General features: G+C 41.0%; 1 protein-coding gene across 6 annotated transcripts in view; it reads right to left on the bottom strand.

Annotated features, from left to right (window-relative positions):
- Positions 1-914: 914 nt before the first annotated feature.
- LRRC8D (leucine rich repeat containing 8 VRAC subunit D) overlaps positions 915-17893 on the bottom strand; it is a 112330-nt gene continuing 95351 nt past the window's right edge. For all 6 annotated transcript variants that reach the window (XM_055341096.1, XM_055341094.1, XM_055341099.1 and 3 more), the window contains one exon: positions 915-3875. In XM_055341096.1, coding sequence (XP_055197071.1) covers positions 1297-3873 — 2577 coding nt within the window. In that variant the 5' untranslated portion in view covers positions 3874-3875 and the 3' untranslated portion in view covers positions 915-1296. The remainder of the gene's footprint in view (positions 3876-17893) is intronic.

The following is a 17893-nucleotide window of genomic DNA, read 5'->3' as shown; positions in this document are numbered from 1 at the left end:
GGTTAAAGAAGGAAAACCATCATCTAAAAAGTATATTCCACCAGAATTTCCCTGGACATGATCCCTCCTAGCCACAGGAAACACAGGAAACATAGCCCGTCGCTAAAATGAATAAAGTCAGGTTTCCAATTTGATGAACCACAAGTCCTATTTTTTCCCCACAACACTGAAAAGGGCAAGAAATTAATAATAATTGCTTTGATTTTGGGTTATCTTTTGAATGTTGATATATCAAAAAGCATTAATCACTAAGCCACTGAAAATTTTGTCTTGCGGGGCGCACCTGGGTTGTTGTAAATCGGTCAAGTGTCTGACTCTTGGTTTCGGCTCAGATCGCGATCTCAGTCATGAGACTGAGCCCCACATCAGGCTCTATGCTCAGCACAGAGGCTGCTTGGGATTCTTTCCCTCTTTCTCTGTCCCTCCTGCTGTGCTTGTGCATGCATGCTCACTCTCTCTCAAATGAATAAGTTAATTGCAAAAAAATTTTGCCTTGGTTATAATTTTTAAAAAACATTTATTTACTGGCAACCTTATAGTACTGATAGAAAAATGTGTCTCGGAATAACTCCAGACTATGGAAAAACAGCTATTAGTAAGGGAGGGATGTTTTCCTTTTTGTTTTTCGAAAATGAACAAATAACCTCCCCTCCTCTCACCACCTACACAGCTTTACTGTGTTCCAGGCCTTCAAGAGTGTAAAATCGATAAAATGGGGTTCTCAGAAGTAGTAGCCCTAGCCCAATGTCACAAGAAGTGCTTATTAAAACAGGAAGGAAACCAGTATTTCAGCAAACCCAAATTTAACAGGTTGGGACCTGACATGTCTTTAAGTGGTCTGAGGTAAAGCACTATTGCACCATAATCGGCAAAGCAAATCGGCAAAGCAAATCAAGACACCTCCAAAAAGGTGGTATAGTAAGAAAAATGTCAATTTAATCATTTACTTTAGCAAGCAAGCAATTTGTAAACATTCAGTAGCGGCAGCATCCAAGTTACAAACAATTTAAAAAGAAACCGAGATTAGTGATTATGATCGTTCCTTCCCTTTCCCCAAAGGAAAAAAAAAAAAGAAAGAAAAGAAAAGAAAAAAGACTTGGAAATGAACGACTGAAAACACTACAAACATGGAACATTCAGGTACGTCTTCTATCAGCCTTCTATGCGTCCTCTCTGTGTTTTATTTTTAAAGATGTATCTACTCCTAAAATGCATTATCTTGCAATAACTGGTACGTGAGGGTCTGCCATCTAGGAAGTTCGGTCTGCACGCGGATGTGCACGCAATCGTCTCGGTTTAAATCCCATTCGCGAAGGGGATATTGAGGTCTTGATTCAATGCTTCTTTGACTTCTAGTGGCAGGGTGTCAAAAAGGTGATCTTCCACAACAAGCCCGCTTTTCTTGAGCAGGCGACACTGGCCCAGCTGGGCTGGCAGGCGGTCCAAGCAGTTCCCCTTCAGCTCCAGCTGAGTGAGCTGGGACAGCTGACCGATCTTCTCGGACAGGAAGGTGATGCAGTTTTGCCCCAGATTTAAAGTCCTCAACTTCAGGCATTTGAACAACTGTTTTGGCAGAAGGTCCACTTTGTTCCCAGTGATATGCAAATGCTGCAGGTTCTGAAGCAACCCTATTTCTATCGGAATCACTGAAATGTTGTTGTAGCTGACATCTAAGCATCTGAGTTTCTGTAAACTGAACACTGCCACCGGTAAGGATTCGAGCTTATTGTTAGAGAAATAGAGCGACTCCAAGTTTTTGACATGGGTAATGGAGGGAGGAATGGTGGCGATTTTATTATGCCATAATTTTAAACACGTCAGTCGTTTTAAATGCTGGAAACTGATGATCTCCTCGATGGTGCGTATGTTATTTGATTTTAAATCCAGTTCCTGCAGATTTGAGAGGCTGAAAATGGCATGGGGGATTCTCTCCAGCTCACAGTTCTGAAGTTCGAGCTCGGCGACATTCATCATTTTCTTAAGGCTGTTCAGTACCAAGAGTTTAGTGCCGTCATTATGAATGACTAACTTTGTAAGATGTGGGGCCACATCTGTAATGTTGGAGGGAACTTTGGTCAAGTTACTCTTCACGTGGAGAATCTTAAGGTGCCGCAACTCTCGGAGAGACTCGAGTCCAATCATCTTATTGTTTTCAGAGTTCAAGTTGCCTATCAAGTACAACTCTCGAAGGTTTTTGAGCAAATACACCCAGGCAGGGATTTCAGCCACGTCGGTGAACTTCACATAAAGGCATCTCAAGTGATCTCGGAGGAAGCTAAAAGCAGTCTGTTCAACTTTTGCAGGGCAGTGGCAGAGGTGGAGCTCTTGGAGGTTGGTCATCTGAGAGATCTTAGCGGGAATTTTAGCTTCTGGAATCAGTTCAAGTTTTAGGACATCCAGGTCTGTGAGGTCGAAGACGGCGTCGGGCACACCCGACAGCATGAACAGATGGAGCTCCTGCTTGTCCTGGGCGTTGCGGGACACGTGCTGCCGAAGTTTTTCAAATGTCCACTCATGGTTCAGACTAATTTCCCTAAGTTTATTTTCACTAACTTCTGACAAGAACACACCGAAGCGCTTCGAATACAGCTGATCGTATTGGTCCACCATGTGAAGGAGGAACGCAAAATCGTTTTTGACATCTGGAATGTCACTGAAACTGCTCTCTTCTCTGACTTTTTCGAAAGAATATTCCTTCAAAGGTATCCTGAATAACCAGAAGAGAGTGTAGAGGCAGATAAAACCATAAACACAAATAATGGATATGTAACTGATAAGCAGCTTTTTCAGCATGTAAGCCATGTTGTGGGTGCACTCAAATACCTCATAACCGGTCAGGTGCTCCACTTTGGGCTTGCAGACGTGTTCAAAGCTGATTGCGTTGACAAAGTTTGCAGTATAGCAGAGGATAAAAATGAATTTGGCTGTTTTGATAAATGTTTGGACCACATAGAGTTTGTAGATCAAGTCACTGTCTTCCACGTGCGCACGGAACTTCCTTACTTTCTCAAACAGGGCTTTGGCCTGTTCCCCATCTTTTTTATCTAGGATGGTCATGCTGGGGACTTCGATCACAGGCTTCTCGGCTGAAAATTTGAAGCCCGTTTTATTGATCATTGGGGTACTGGCACTGGGGCTCCCTTCATCGCTGCTGGTAGATACATGCTTTGGTAGAGTCTGGGCACCTGTTATTCTCTGCTTGTTTTCCTCCGAGTCTTCACATGCTGTCTCGGACAACGCTTTAGTAGTCCAAGGAGATTCAAAGCACTTTCCTAATATTGAAACAAAATGTTCTACTTTTGAGCATGTTTTGGGATATTTGAACCAAAAGTTGCTACTGACCATGAGAATAATAGTATGTATAAGAGCAAGGTATGGAAAGTACTTAGAATACCACGGAAGGGCCAGATGGTAACACATCTGATTAATAAATACATATTGCTGAAAATCCAAGTTTGTCTTTCGGCCTGTTGGATCTTTCTTCTCTTTCTTTGTCTCCTGATTTGGAACTGTCGGATCTGTGTGAGGATATGTGGCTCTGAGAGGTATGTCAGGTGTCACAGCAGATGCGCCGAAGGAAATGTCACTTGTCGTCCGCCCATCTCGGTCTTGGTCTGTGGCTGCTTCCATCTTGGGGATACTGGTGGTAACGTCGGCATTTCCCGGTGGTGTGTGTGCCTTTGAATTTACAGGAGATGGCAATACTGGCAAGCAGACCACCTGATCTTTGGTAAGTTGCATGGTTCCTGCAAAGATGGCTACCATCAACATAACGACAGCCAGGTAATCCATAAACACATCCCACCATGGTTTCAGGATTCGGTAAGTTGGTTGAATGTCATTAAGTGAAGCAACTTCCGCAAGGGTAAACATTCCTAGAGAACAAGAAAACAAAAGAACATCATTACAAAGATGCAAGCGAAAAACATTAAATGAAAAAAAATTCTTTACTTGCTCCAAACTAAAATGTTCTCCTCCACATCCTAGCTTTTTATCCATGATAGGTGTGGTAAAAAATAAAATAAAAGGAACACATATGAGAAAAATGGTGCTTTGTCATAGGAGCTTTTCTCTCCTTGCCCAAGAAAAGAGAAAAAAAAAATGGGTGGGAAATAAAAGATACCTTCCAGGTGAGACATAAGGGCAGTTTGCTGATGGCCTACAAGGGTTAGAGGAGAAAAGTTTGAGAGCTGTTTTATTTATTTTTTATTTTTTTTTTTGAGATCCGTTTTAGAGGTAGAATTGAAAGACTTGTACTTCCTGGACCTTGAACAAGATGGTATTTGCTGTGGACTGGACTTGTTTAAAGTGAAGACTGGAGTTTTAGGGAGAGAAGTGAGATGATTTCTGTTTTGTACAAGCCAAAATGGAAACGTCTGTATATACTAATTAAACTTTCGATAAGCCTTGTGTACCAGACTCCGGCTTACCCTTTACTAATGGTATGGTTCTCCAAGCCTTCCTGTTTCCCATCTATATAATGGGGATGATTACTTCTGAGGGCTACTGGAAAGCCTCAATTAAGCACTGATTATAAAGCTCTTAGCACACCTTCTGGCCATAAGTATTTGTTACCTCGTTACATTAGCTCTTATCACTCTGGTGGAAATGTGCCATGGACAGCAAACATTAGAGTTTAGAGTTTATTTTTTTAAGGTCTAAAAAATTTATTTTTTCATGAGAGACATAGGCACAGGGAGAAGCAAGCTCTATATGGGAAGCTCAATGTGGGACTTGATCCCAGAATCCCAGGATCACGACCTGAGCCGAAGGCAGATGCTCCACCACTGAGCCACCCTGGTGCCCCTAAGGGTCTAGAGTTTAAGAGGACCCTTAGTATACATACTTGGGATTTATCGGTTATATATAGCTGAAAGTCTGGCCTTGGATGTAGTACCTGTGGAACAGCATGTGGTATGAAAAGAGGGCCAGAGACACAGGAGGGACAATCAGTGACACAAAATGAAATAGGTCAGGGCCAGTAAGACCTTTGACCTCTACCAAAGCAGGAGACCCCAGCAATGAAGGGAATTCCAGTACCAGGACACCCGAGAATGTCGTCACCATTCACTGACAGTTGGCAGCATTTCAGTCCTGAAACTAATCCTAAAAGAATAAAAGTACCAAGGACAATCATTCTGGAAGAAACCAAGAAAACACAATGTTTATAGGGCAAGTAATTGGAATGGGCTTCTGTAATCACATATGTGAAATAAATGTTTATCGTCTTGAATTCCGAAGTTTCAACTTCTTGAAAAGTAACATTATCATAGCCTACTTTCTTGGGATGCTCCCAGGTTCTAATATTCATATATAAAATGATGTATTTCTTTGAAAAGCTAGTGAAAATAACAGATAAAAGTCAGGCAAATACCTAATGTTCTGGGAATACATTATTGTTTAAAATAAAGGAAAGAAGATTTTTATCTAATTATGGAATGCTGTGTTGAGAGGGATTCTGAGGCTGACTCTCGTTTCAGCAGGAAAGTGTTACATGACTAGTTACTAGTGTCTCCTTTGGATGACAAAACAGAGTGGTCATATCAGTATTTTTGACTCTGCTTGCTCTGTTTTAGACCACGTCTTATTTCTTCTGAAACTCTCCATATACACCTATAAAATATAATTCTATTCAATTATAATAGTGATTCTCATATCTGTAGTTTTTTTTTAATGTGAAATATCTTTTATGTAACTAGGTAAATGCAAGCCCAAGAACTCCAAATGCATCTCACTTATTCTGTTGTATTTATATTTTGTGAAAAATCTCTAGAAATCACATTTCTAGACTTCTGGGCTTAAGTATGAAATGCCTGGCACCCAGTCTTTATTTAAAAATGACCAAGGGAGTGGGAGACAACATTCCCACTGGAATCCCTTTATTCTGAGCTCTTGTATCTCATTGTGTGTTTGGTTTTATGAGTGGTCAGGAATTTAAGCAGGAAGGAAGGCTATTGGAATGTACAGTGGGCCCAACTAAATAAGAAGATTTTTCTTTACTCTTGTCACACTGTGGTGGAACCAACTGATTACTTGTCTGCTCCCACACTAGATTTTTTTTTCCCACACTAGATTTTAAATTCAATGGGGCCAGGGACCACGTCCTTCCTCCTTATTCCCATATGACCAATGCCTGATGCACATAGCAGGTGCTTGATCAAGGAAAGACTATGTGGCTCTTGATCATCATCTTCAGCACGCTCCTCCTCCTCCTCCAAATTCCTCAAGAACACTGATCCACTATCTACATATGGTATTGGGCAGACGAGCATTTTATTAAGCTTAAATGCCACCACACTGCAACTTCAAGGAGTACAAGAATAAAAACTCTAAGACAGGCCTCTGCCTAAAAGTAAACAGCTAAAGGATCACAGAGCAAAGAAACCATGGGATCCTTGTAACCAGTATTCTGTAGCTGTTAAAACTTCATTTGTGGTTTTAAAGCACCTTGGACTAAGGACAGGCTTTGATTCAGGAGAGAAGAGGAGGTCGATCACTTTTCCAAGGCAGGGGGAAAAAAGTCAAAAGGTGGGGGCAGAGAACACAGCGTGAGAGGATTCTAACTTCACAATGACCCTTCACTAGCTCAGCCCCCACATCCCAGCATGGGTGACAACATCTGAGCAACAGAGACCAGCCTGCAAGGTTGGGCTGTATACTCTGTCGCTGCCTGCCAAGGGTTCCGTGCCCCTGCCATCTCCTCCAGCTCACTTCCCTTGTTCTTTCTGGTGAACTCCTACTTATTCCTCAAGCACCAGCTCAAGTATGACCTCTTTGCCCAAACTCTTGTATTATTGTATGGCCTAATAATCTGTAATAATCTCGTATTTGTCTCTTCATCTAGATTTTGAGCTCCTTTGGGCAGAGACTATGCGTTATTATTCACCTTTGATCCACAGTGACTTACTCTCTCCTTTCTAATGAACAGGGAAGGCATTTAGTGATGATGACGATGATGATGATGGAAGCTATTTTGTGTCGCCTTCCTTCCTCATGCAAAGCACTGCAACAGAACCTTTACATCTTGGGGCACCTGGGCGGCTTAGTAGTTGGGCGTCTGCCTTTGGCTCAGGTCATGATCCCGGGGTCCTGGGATCGAGTCCTATATCAGGCTCCCCACAGGGGGCCTGCTTCTCCCTCTGCCTGTGTCTCTGCCTCTCTCTCTATGTGTCTCTCATGAATAAATAAAATCTTAAACACAACACCTTTATATCTGGTATAATCTGCTTTTGTGCAAGATGCATTCCTGAAAATGAATATATGAAAGTTTGGAGTTTCAAGTTTTGGGGACTGAGGGAACAGTTCTATTTCCAAATTGCTGCACAATATCATAAAATCCACCAGAATTTCGAAAATTAAAAAGACAGATAATACCAAGTGCTGGTAAGGATGTGGAGCAATCGAAACTCTTAAACATTGCTGGTAGGAGTAAAATGGTAAAACCATATTGGGAAACTTTTGAATTAATATCTACTAACCTGAACATGTGTATATTCTATGACCCAGCAATTCCATCGGTACCCATGAGAAATATATATTCTTTTTAAAAAAGATTTTATTTATTTATTCATGAGAGACACACAGAGAGAGGCAGAGGGAGAAGCAGGTTCCATGCTGGGAGCCCGATGTGGGACTCGATCCTGGGTCTCCAGGATCACACCTTGAGCTGAAGGCATTTGCTTAACCACTGAGCCACCCAGGCGGTCCAAGAAATATATATTCTTATCAAAAGACATGTACAAGGATGTTCACAGTGGCACTATTTGCAATCACCCTAAACTGGAAGCTAGCTAGATGTCCATCACCACTAGAATGAAAAAACGCAACGTGGTATATTCACAAAGTGGAGTATCAGGCATCAATGGGAATGAATACTCTGGTTATATGGGTCTGCTCACTTTATAAAATATGATCTGTACGCTTAGGCTGTGTGCCTTTTTCAGTATATGTTTTTAACTTCAATAGATGGTTTCAGAAAGAAATGATAAAAGCACACACACCTGCCCTACGAATGTGCAGCGTCAGCAGACTGAGGTTTCGCCTTCCCAAAGCCCAAGGCAATGCACAGTCTGGCTGGGGTCAGAGGCCAGGGAAGCCCATACTTTCTTCTGGCAGCCTCCCCTTGCTGACTCTCTTTCCCGGCCTGAGAGGAGGGCCCCAGTCTCCCAGGAGTACAAAGAGAGGTATGAGTATACCACGTGCAAAAGCTCTGGCTGGGAATAGCTGAGTGTGCACAGATGGAACGCCAGTGAACACTGTCCAAATTCCATCTAACCCTCACAACATTACTCTAATCTGCCACAGTGTTGTTATTTTCCCGTGACAGATAAAGAAATAGGCTTGCAGGAGTTGTGGAAATCAAATAATTAGTGGTGGAATCTGGATTGAAAAATATCATCTAAGGCCAAACCACATGTTCCTTCTAGCAGATTACACTGCCTCTCTCCTTTACTTCTCATGTTTGCAGTGCTTTGCAGTTTGCAAGCTACTTTTTTTTTTTTTAAAGGATTTTATTTATTTGAGAGTGAGTGAGGGAGGGAGAGAATGAGTAGGGAAGGGGGCAGGGTGAGAAACATCACGGGCTCGATCCCAGGGCTCCAGGATCACGGCCTGAGCCAAAGGCAGAGAGACGCTTATCTGACTGAGCCACCTAGACACCACGCGAGCTACTTTCCTATAAAATACCTCAGCTGATTTTCATAGTGCCCCAGTGACTAAAGCACTGCTACTGCCTACCAGTATGCAGAAACCTGAAGCACAAAAAGCGTAAAAGACCTCCCTGGGCTAATAAATGACATGGCTAACAGAATCTTTCATCTCCACATCTCATTCTCTATCACGCGGTCTTCCAATGGCGGTGTTGTTGGCCAAGGTTGGCTGCTGAAGGAGGAACTTCTGATCATTGTCCTTGGCTTTGAGGAGACAGAGGAATGAAATTATGTAAGCATCACCTTCCCTCCAGTGATCTTTCGTGACATGTGCTCTGAATTCAAGAAAACCGTGAGCCAGGCACCATGGAGGGAATGCGGAAATGGTGTTAACTTAGTCCTTGCCCTCCAGAACTTCCCAGTCTACTGGGGATGACAAGCAGTAAGTGTGCTATTACAACACGGTAAGAAAACTGCCCTGACCAGGTTCATTCAAAATACGAGAGGCACAGGACAGGACAATCGTCTGCATCTGATAACCGGGAGGGCTCCACAGAGAGGTGGTTTGTAGGCTGAGATCATAAGGAGACAGACAGTCATGGGGTGGTGGGGAAGGTAGGAAATACAATTTTGACAGAAGAAATAGCAAGTGCAGAGGCATGCAGACATGGGAGAAATTAGATGTTAGAGAAACTACAAATAATTCTAATGTTATCCCATTCTTAGTCTATAATGCTCCTATACAGATAGCACATTTTATAGGTCACAAAATGGAAACAAACCAAGGCATGGATGGTTTAAATGTAGTCTTAAAGAAGTGTCTGGGCCATAAGGCAGGAAACCAGTACTTTCCTGCCATGTCAGCCACTGACTAGCTCTTATCTCAAACACATGACGTCAATAAATGTGCCTATTATCCTATTTTACCCATCAAAAACTCAGTAAAAACTTTCTACCTCCCAGGAAGTGTTTTAACCATTAACTGAGGAAATAGAAGTTGCTTTTCACATATACAAGTGTATACAAAGTATATTAAATACATATTCATACTCATGTAAAGTACCTGATGATCCTCAAGTAACTTTCTAATGTGAAAGTCAAGTCAATGAGAGAGACCAGTACCTAACTTCCATATCTTAAGGTTTGATCAGGACTCAGAATAGATATACAAGGTTATCAGTGGATTTCTTTAATCTGAGGAAGGTACATTTAGTCAGTATTAATTGCTTACATTCTTTGGGTTCTCCTTTACAATTTGTCTGTTGCAAAGGATTTAAAGAATTACATTATGAGGATGAGGATTTCACATTCCAAGGCTTCTTTGTTTATGGTACATATGAAAATCAGCTTAACATTCTCTATAAGCACACATTTCTCATGGAAATTGAGAAAGTTTTTTGTACTAGAACTGAAAGAGGGAAATTGATGGACTTTGGTGAACAATTCATGCATCAGAAAAGAATAGATACATGTAAACACATATATCCATACACCTGGGCATAAATGCACACACATGCCACACCCAGACATGAAAAATTCATATGATTAAAGAAAATAAATGCTTCATATGTAAAATGAGAGAGGAGGAATGTTTCAATTTTTCAAATTTTTCAAACAGAGCTCTGAATTACTGGTATTATATAAGTATTAACTATTAATTTATTAATTAAAGTTATTAATAAGTATTATGTGTTTTAATTAAGCAAGATATTCTAGCTAATATAATTCTATATACAAATACAACTCACTTGGTGTTACTCCTTCTTAAAAGGTTATACGTAATTTTCTTCATTTTTTTTAAGATGGGGGAGGGGCAGAGGGAGAGGGGAAGAGGATTTTAAGTAGGCTCCATGGCCAGCCCAGTGCCTGAAGTGCAGCTTGATCTCACCACCCCGAGATCATGACCTTAACTGAAATCAAGAATTGGATGCTCAACTGATTGAGCTGCCCAGGTTCCCTGAAATTTTCTTTTAAAGATAGTATTCTATTTTTAGTAATAGAATTTTATTTCTGATTTTTCAGTCAGTAGAGCATGGGACTCTTGATCTCATGGTTGAGCCCCATGTTGGGTGTAAGTTTGAGCCCCATGTTGAGTGTAAGGATTGCTTAAAAATAAAAACCTTAAAAAAATAAATAAATAATAATTTTCTTTTACTATTACTTTAGTCTAAATATCTCAAAAATAACTGAAAAAAAAAACCATTTAGGGACTTATCCCTTGATTTTACAAAACATTTGGCCATACAGAACCTACTAAAATCAGATTTCACTGACTGGGTAAAATCCATCCATTTTACTAACCCCCAAAGCTTTTTTTTTTCTTTTTTTTCTTTTTTTAAGTAGAGAGAGGTGCAGAGAGAATCTTAAGCAGGCTGCATGCCCAACATAGGGCTTGATCTCACAATCCTGAGATTATGGCTGAAATCAAGAGTCGGATGTTTAACCGACTGAGCCACCCAGGCACCCCTCCAAAAGCTTTCAATAAATCCTTTTAACACCTGAAAGAAGAGGACATAAGAAAATTCAGAACTTGTGAGCTGTAAAAACAACTTTACACAAAGCGTATTTTAGTACCTATTTGGAGTTTATCTCTAGAGTACCGCTAATCACTGAGAAAAATCTACCTCAAAGCTAAAAAATAGAACTCTCAATACATTTTAGAAGATCTAAGGCAAAATATCTCAGGAATTAACAAAAATGTTTTCATACATCATTCTGTATTTTCTTGCTTTGTCTTTTAGCTCTTAATTCTAAAAGTCAAGGCCCATGTTTGGAAGCTAGAAAATGAGATCTTATTCATAGAACAAAAGGACCTCTAAATCAATGGCTTCCACATTTCATTTCATATGACATCAGAGTTTCTTTTACAAATTATCACTAGCATTGCCTTGACCAGGAACTCAGGCCAACAGAGTTTCACAGACCCTTCGGCACCTACAGGCCTGGTTTAGGATACCCTCTATTAGAAACTACATTTCTTTCAACAAGTATTTACAGAGTATCTATGTGCTAGATACAGGTGCTGGGGATAAAGAGGGAAATAACAGTAAGATAAATGAGTAGCTGGCCTTATTGAGAAAGCAGCCTAGAGGAAGCACAGATAGAGAAAGAGGTAGGGCGATGGTCTGATTGGCCTCGAGAAAGAGCTGACAGCTAATGGGCCTTAATTAAAGGCTCCAGAGAAAGACATCCCACACTCCGAAAGGCGTGTTTGGTCAAATCCTTCTAATCCTAACTTCACCCAGTTTGCCAGGCAGCCAGTGGGATTTCTAAGAGGAGTTCTGTTTGTGTTTCTAAATTCTTCCCACCTATAAGACAGACATCTTAGACCAAAACTGACCATTTTCAAGTTTACTGACCTCTAATACTGCTTCTCCAGAGGATGAATGGTACATGTCTGAGACTGGAGAAAGGAAATTGAACCAGAATGGAGCTCCCTGACCCCCGGAGCACCTCTCTCCCAGCAAGTGTGGCCTTCGGGGCAGAAAGCCCTCCTCATCACAAACCCATGGGTATCTGCTCTGGAAACAGACAGCTGGGAGCCTACTGGCCCTTATACCTGATTTGGCTCAGATTGCTAGAAAGCCCCTGAGTACCCTGCCGGCTGCTGATTTTACTAGCTGTGAGAAAACTTCTCAAAGTCAGGAAAAGATACTCGGGTATTAATACACTCTACCTTGGACATGTAGTTAATGTTAAAAAGGCTACTTGGCAGTTCGTTAGGACACTCCCCAATCAGGACTAGAAACGAATGTAGAGTTAGACAATGGTTGCTCATGACCCTGGCTGAACTGCAAGTTCCGTCTGTCCGTCTCCTTTACTCCCCCTACCTGGGTTTGAATTCCTAACCTAAAGGAACAGGGTTTCTTTTATCTGCATGCCCTGTGTCCCCAGGGCATGACATAGGAAAAAAAAAAAAAAACCTTAATAAAGGTCTGTACCAGAATGAATCCTGGTGACCAATACCAGCATTCCAGGAGCGGGCGAAGGCACTGAACCTGTGAGCCACTTACTGTCGCTGTTAATTACAGTGACGTCTAAGATCACCATCAATCATGCCAAAGTCAAAATGATCAGCCCTGACAGGAACTCTTCAATGTCCAGATGGACACTACCATACAACTCTTTTTAACAGGGTATTCTGAAGGTAACTCATCTGGATAGACCACCTGCATGCAGTTAGGCTTTGAAGTAAACATTCTGCAGGAAGACAGAAAGACAGAGGTAAGTTGGACACACCCTCCCCAGGAGATAAGAGCCCAAGGTCTGATTCTTGATGGCGGACAGGTGATAAGTCAGAAGGAACTCTGAGACAGAGGTGAAAGAGCACCATTTTAGCACACAGCCGGGTGGTACAAAAAGGCCAAGCAGGAAGGAGCTCCAGAGAGGCAGACTCCCGGAGACAAGGAAGCTGCCAGAAGCTCAGTCTTTCCCTCTCCTTGTCCTCATGGGGTTTTCTGCCCTTCTGCACACGTTCTGGATGCAGATGTTCTGACCGTATCTAACTGTGTGTGCACAGTTTGCTGGAGTCAGTAACCACTATCGAAGTGCTGAGTAAGGACCCAGCACGTGGGAAGGGCTCGTGAAAGCTGCTGTTGTTACTCCCTGTGTTGTATAAGGCATTTTATATAAAGAACCCCATAAAAATTCTTTACTACTAGGTACTAAGAGAAGTTTGCCTTTCATGATATACGGATATAAGAACAATGGAATCTGTGTGTTCTCCACTTAGCTGTGGCTTCCAGGAAATTCAGCTCAATTTTATAAAGGCATTGTAAGCATTAACCCTTAGCCTGAATCTTTGTTTACTTACTCCCTCATCCTTCCATCCATGAAATAGATCTGGGTACTCAAGTGTTAACATGATGCAAATTCCTGGAGAAACTCTGGTGAGCAAATTCAGACATACCTCCTTTCTCACAGAGTGCAGTCTAGGAGAGAGAACTATTCATATCTGAAGATATAAAATGGTCAATGGAGAAGAGGACCACGCAGAGGCAGACTGACTTTGCAGGGAGAGAGGAGTAAGCCTTGGGACCCCTCACTTCCACAGGCCCCTTTCAAGGCCCTGTGCCTACTTTTACATTTCTAATTTTGTGCTTTTTTCCTTAAAGAGAGCTCCCCAGTGTCAGGATTCCAGAAGATCTTGACGTTCCTCTGTATGCCATTGTGAAGGCAGATGATGAGGCTTTTCCTCCAGCTGGCAAGATCAGGGAAGAAGTCATGACTGGGGCAAGGTGTAGAGGAAGAGTGAGGAGGGGTTGGGCCAGAAGATCCAAAGGCTTCATGTTGAGAGGGACAATAAGGACAGAGCATCTGAGGAACTGAAGGTTCTGTAGCCCGGAGCTCAGGGAGAGAAAGTGTGCGGTGTGAGGGGAAGAGGTCCTATAAACCATGTAGAAGATTCTGACGTCCTACAGAGACACTATACTTTGGACATGTCTCTATAGCAGGGAGCCACTGATGTGTTTTGGGCTTGAGAGGGGAGGCACGCGAAAATCGGGGTTGTATCTCCTTTCCAAGATCTCTGCGGGCCAGGTGGACAGGCTAGTGAGGGAAGAGGTGAGATTAGGAGAGGAGCTACTGGTTACTCAGGGGAAGGTGAAGACTGCTCTAAGTGCAGAAGGGAGGGAGCCAGGAACATGGAGGATTTAGGAGCTAACAGGTCCAAGAACTAACAACAGGACTTCATGGTCCGGATGAGGAAGGCAAAGGAGAGAAAGGTGTCAAGGGATGACCCCTAGACTTCCTTTAATTCTCTACCTCATTGCTCCATACCCTTGTTCTTTTACATCCATTTACAGGATTTTACTCTAAATAAATCTTTATTCCTAAGCCCTTCAAATCCTTTTTTCTCCCCCCTCACATATCTTCCAGAATCCTTTATTCCTTTTTTTTCTCTAGATCCTTTTTAAAAGTAAGCAGATTATATATAATAAGGAAAAAGAAATATAAGCCCTCACATGTTAGGGCATAAAATCTATAATCTTAGATACTTCAAAAAACATTACTTTAGAGGCACCTGGGTGGTTCAGTCTGTTAAGGGTCTGCCTTTGGCTCAGGTCATGATCTCAGGGTCCTGAGATTGAGCCCTGCATTAGGATGGATCCCTGCTCAACAGGGAGCCTGCTTTTCCCTCTGTTCCCTAACTCCACCACCCTGCCCCCACTCACGTGCTCTCTCTCACCCTTGCTTTCTCTCTCAATTAAATAAATAATATCTTAAAAACCAACACTGTAAGAATCCTACATACAGTCAAAGCTTGTGATTTTTCATGCTAATAAAAACTGGTTTCTTCAATAAACTAAAATGGACACTAGTAAAAAACCAAATACATACCTTCATTAGCTCTTTCAGGGGAGACATGGAAAGGCAGCATAGTTTTATTCTTTCCTATGTTTTCTTTAGGTCAATACTCAAATGAGTTTGTATTTTATAAGTATACAATAGCTGAGGAGTGGGGTGGCAGTGAGATGGGGCAAAGATATCGGGTAACAGTATAAGAACACCATGAAATACTTTAAACTTATACAAAAATAATTTAAAATTGGCCTAATTTATGTATAAATAATCTAGAGTCTCCTTTTACTGAACTAATAATTTAAAACAATTTCAATTCTTACAAGTTGGTAGCATAATGGATAAGAATGTGGCTTAAGGAGTTAGCCTGCCTGAGTTTTCATCCCATCTCTACCTCTTACCACTTCATCTATAAAATGAACACACAATTAATGTCTCCTATCACTAGCTGTGTCAACTTGGGCCTTCATTTTCCTTATCAGTGAGGTGGGGATAAAATACCACTGTGACAAGATACACAAGACGTCCAGGATAATGCTGAACACATAGTAGGTATGCTCACTGAATGTTCCCACACCAACCACTCTCCAAAATGGGCTCTAGATGTCCAGAAAAAATTAAGGAAGGTGACAGCCTTTAAAGAAAACCCTGGAGAATGTGAGGGGGAGAAAACAATGAAGAAAAAAGAGAACAGAAACAATAGCAATAAGATAAAGAGGGGACTTCTGACAATAAGGCGTAAATCAAATACTGCAAAGATTAAAAACAATCAAAACTCCTAAAAATCATTAATGACATTTGACAAGGGATCCCTGGGTGGCGCAGCGGTTTGGCGCCTGCCTTTGGCTCAGGGCGCGATCCTGGAGACCCAGGATCTAATCCCATATTGGGCTCCCGGTGCATGGAGCCTGCTTCTCCCTCTGCCTATGTCTCTGCCTCTCTCTCTCTCTCTGTGACTATCATAAATAAATAAATTAAAAAAAAATAAAAATAAATAAAAATAAATTTAAAAAAATGACATTTGACAAAATAATATCTAGAATTCATCACTGACATTAGAAACCATTATACATTAGAAACCATCTTAGTTAGGTTTAATACAAAATTCTCCCAAAGGGTCAGCCTTCTTAAGTAATATAAAGCCTTATTTTAGAATTAGTGATAAAAAAGAAAGGATTAGGGATAAACAGGTAAACTTGGCTGAATATCACTTTTGTCCTATTTCAAGGGATTTGATAAAAGAAATGTTTTATTCACATTCAATTTACTTAATCTTGTTTCTCGTTCTTAACATCTCTTTGTGTAGCTCTAGTGAAAATTACGTATCATCTCGAGAAAAGTAGGTCCGATAGGATCTTTAACTGGAAACCCTTTACTAGCTAAGGTGTGCATGGAATTAAAGGTATTTTCCCTTTTACCAAATTAGGATGAATTAGTGGAGTTTTAATAGAGAGCCACAATCATGATGATATAATTTATAAAATTTCCCCTAGAATTAGTGGAGCTGTAAAACTGAATCACAATAGAATAGCCTACAGTTTGTAAAAGCTCCTGAACCTTTTTGTATGGGGAAGGCACAATGACTTATCTGGATGCACATGGTTACCTCACATATAAATAAGCGTAATTTCTAATTCAGTATGGTGCTTATTTTAAATGAGCTGCTTCTTTGATGATTACGTGAAGATCTTTGACTTAAAAAAATTGGGGGTACTGGGGCACCTGGGTAGCTCAGTCGGTTAAGCATCTGCCTTTGGCTCAGGTCACGATCCTGGAGTCCAGGAATGGAGCCCTACATTTGGCTCTGTGCTCAGCAGGAAGCCTGCTTCTCCTTCTCTTTCAGCCCCTCCCCACTTAATGCTCTTTCTCTCTCTCACTTTTTCTCAAATAAATAAAATCTTTTAAAAAATTGGGGGTCTTTACTTTCTGATAAAGCATGACATCTATTCAACCCTGAAAAAATGGCTTAAGATAACATTTTTGAAAAAAAAAAGTGTTAACATATGCAAGTGCCAATGTATTTATTTAAGCACCTGCTATTTTAATTGTAGAGATCCTTAGCGGTGTTCCTCAATCCATTTCATGTCATAGTCCATAGAAAAAAAGGACATTTTTACAAGTCCTTGGGTAAACACAAGAGGGTGAACACAATCAGGCCCTGGGCTTTAGGCTCCACCCAAATGAACTGATAATTCAGCCATCTGGTACCCATTCCTGGCACAGATTGAGAATTCCAGACTAAAGTATAAGATATTGGATGTAAATGAAGGTCTAAAATCTTCTAAGTGATAGAATCTATCCATCTGAAGTGTGATAATTTTTGGGAGTGATTAAATGTTATTTTCCTTTCTTCCTCATGAGACAGCCAAAACCCAGTAAAAACAGATCATTATAACCAAGAAACAATTTGCTCATTTGTGTCCTACATACAACACATTAGAACTATAATAATAATGATGTGTACTGTCTTAATGGGCCAGCATCATTAGGTAGACGCTGCTAATGCTAAAATGGAGGGTGGCTGGCTGTTCAATCATCCATTGATTCATTGTCAAGCGCCATATACTGTGTTAAAGTATTAAGGATCTGTAGTTGAAGATAACTTACTGGCCCATCATGGACTTCAGGAAACCTTTACTGTCATGAAGCCATCAGGCTCACATCATTATACATTGTCAACAATTATTTGGTTTACGTAATATGATAGTGCTGAGAATATGTATATAATAGCGAAAGATAGAAACAGTTCTTGTCCTCCTACGGCTTAACGATCTGCCCATGCTTACTTTATTTACGTACTCTGGAAAAGATGAAGCATGAACCACTACCATCGTTCTGCCCAGAATTATTTAAACAGTCCTAACACATCCTAATCTAAAGTGACAACAAAGTAAGTATATGACCATTAAGAACTCTGTGATAGTCAAGACTAGTATTATGCAATA

The sequence above is a fragment of the Nyctereutes procyonoides genome, unplaced genomic scaffold (genome assembly GCF_905146905.1).
Source record: "Nyctereutes procyonoides isolate TBG_1078 unplaced genomic scaffold, NYPRO_anot_genome, whole genome shotgun sequence".
NCBI lineage: Eukaryota > Metazoa > Chordata > Mammalia > Carnivora > Canidae > Nyctereutes > Nyctereutes procyonoides.
Note: the sequence above shows the minus strand (reverse complement) of the source record. Positions and strands in the feature narration are given on the sequence as shown.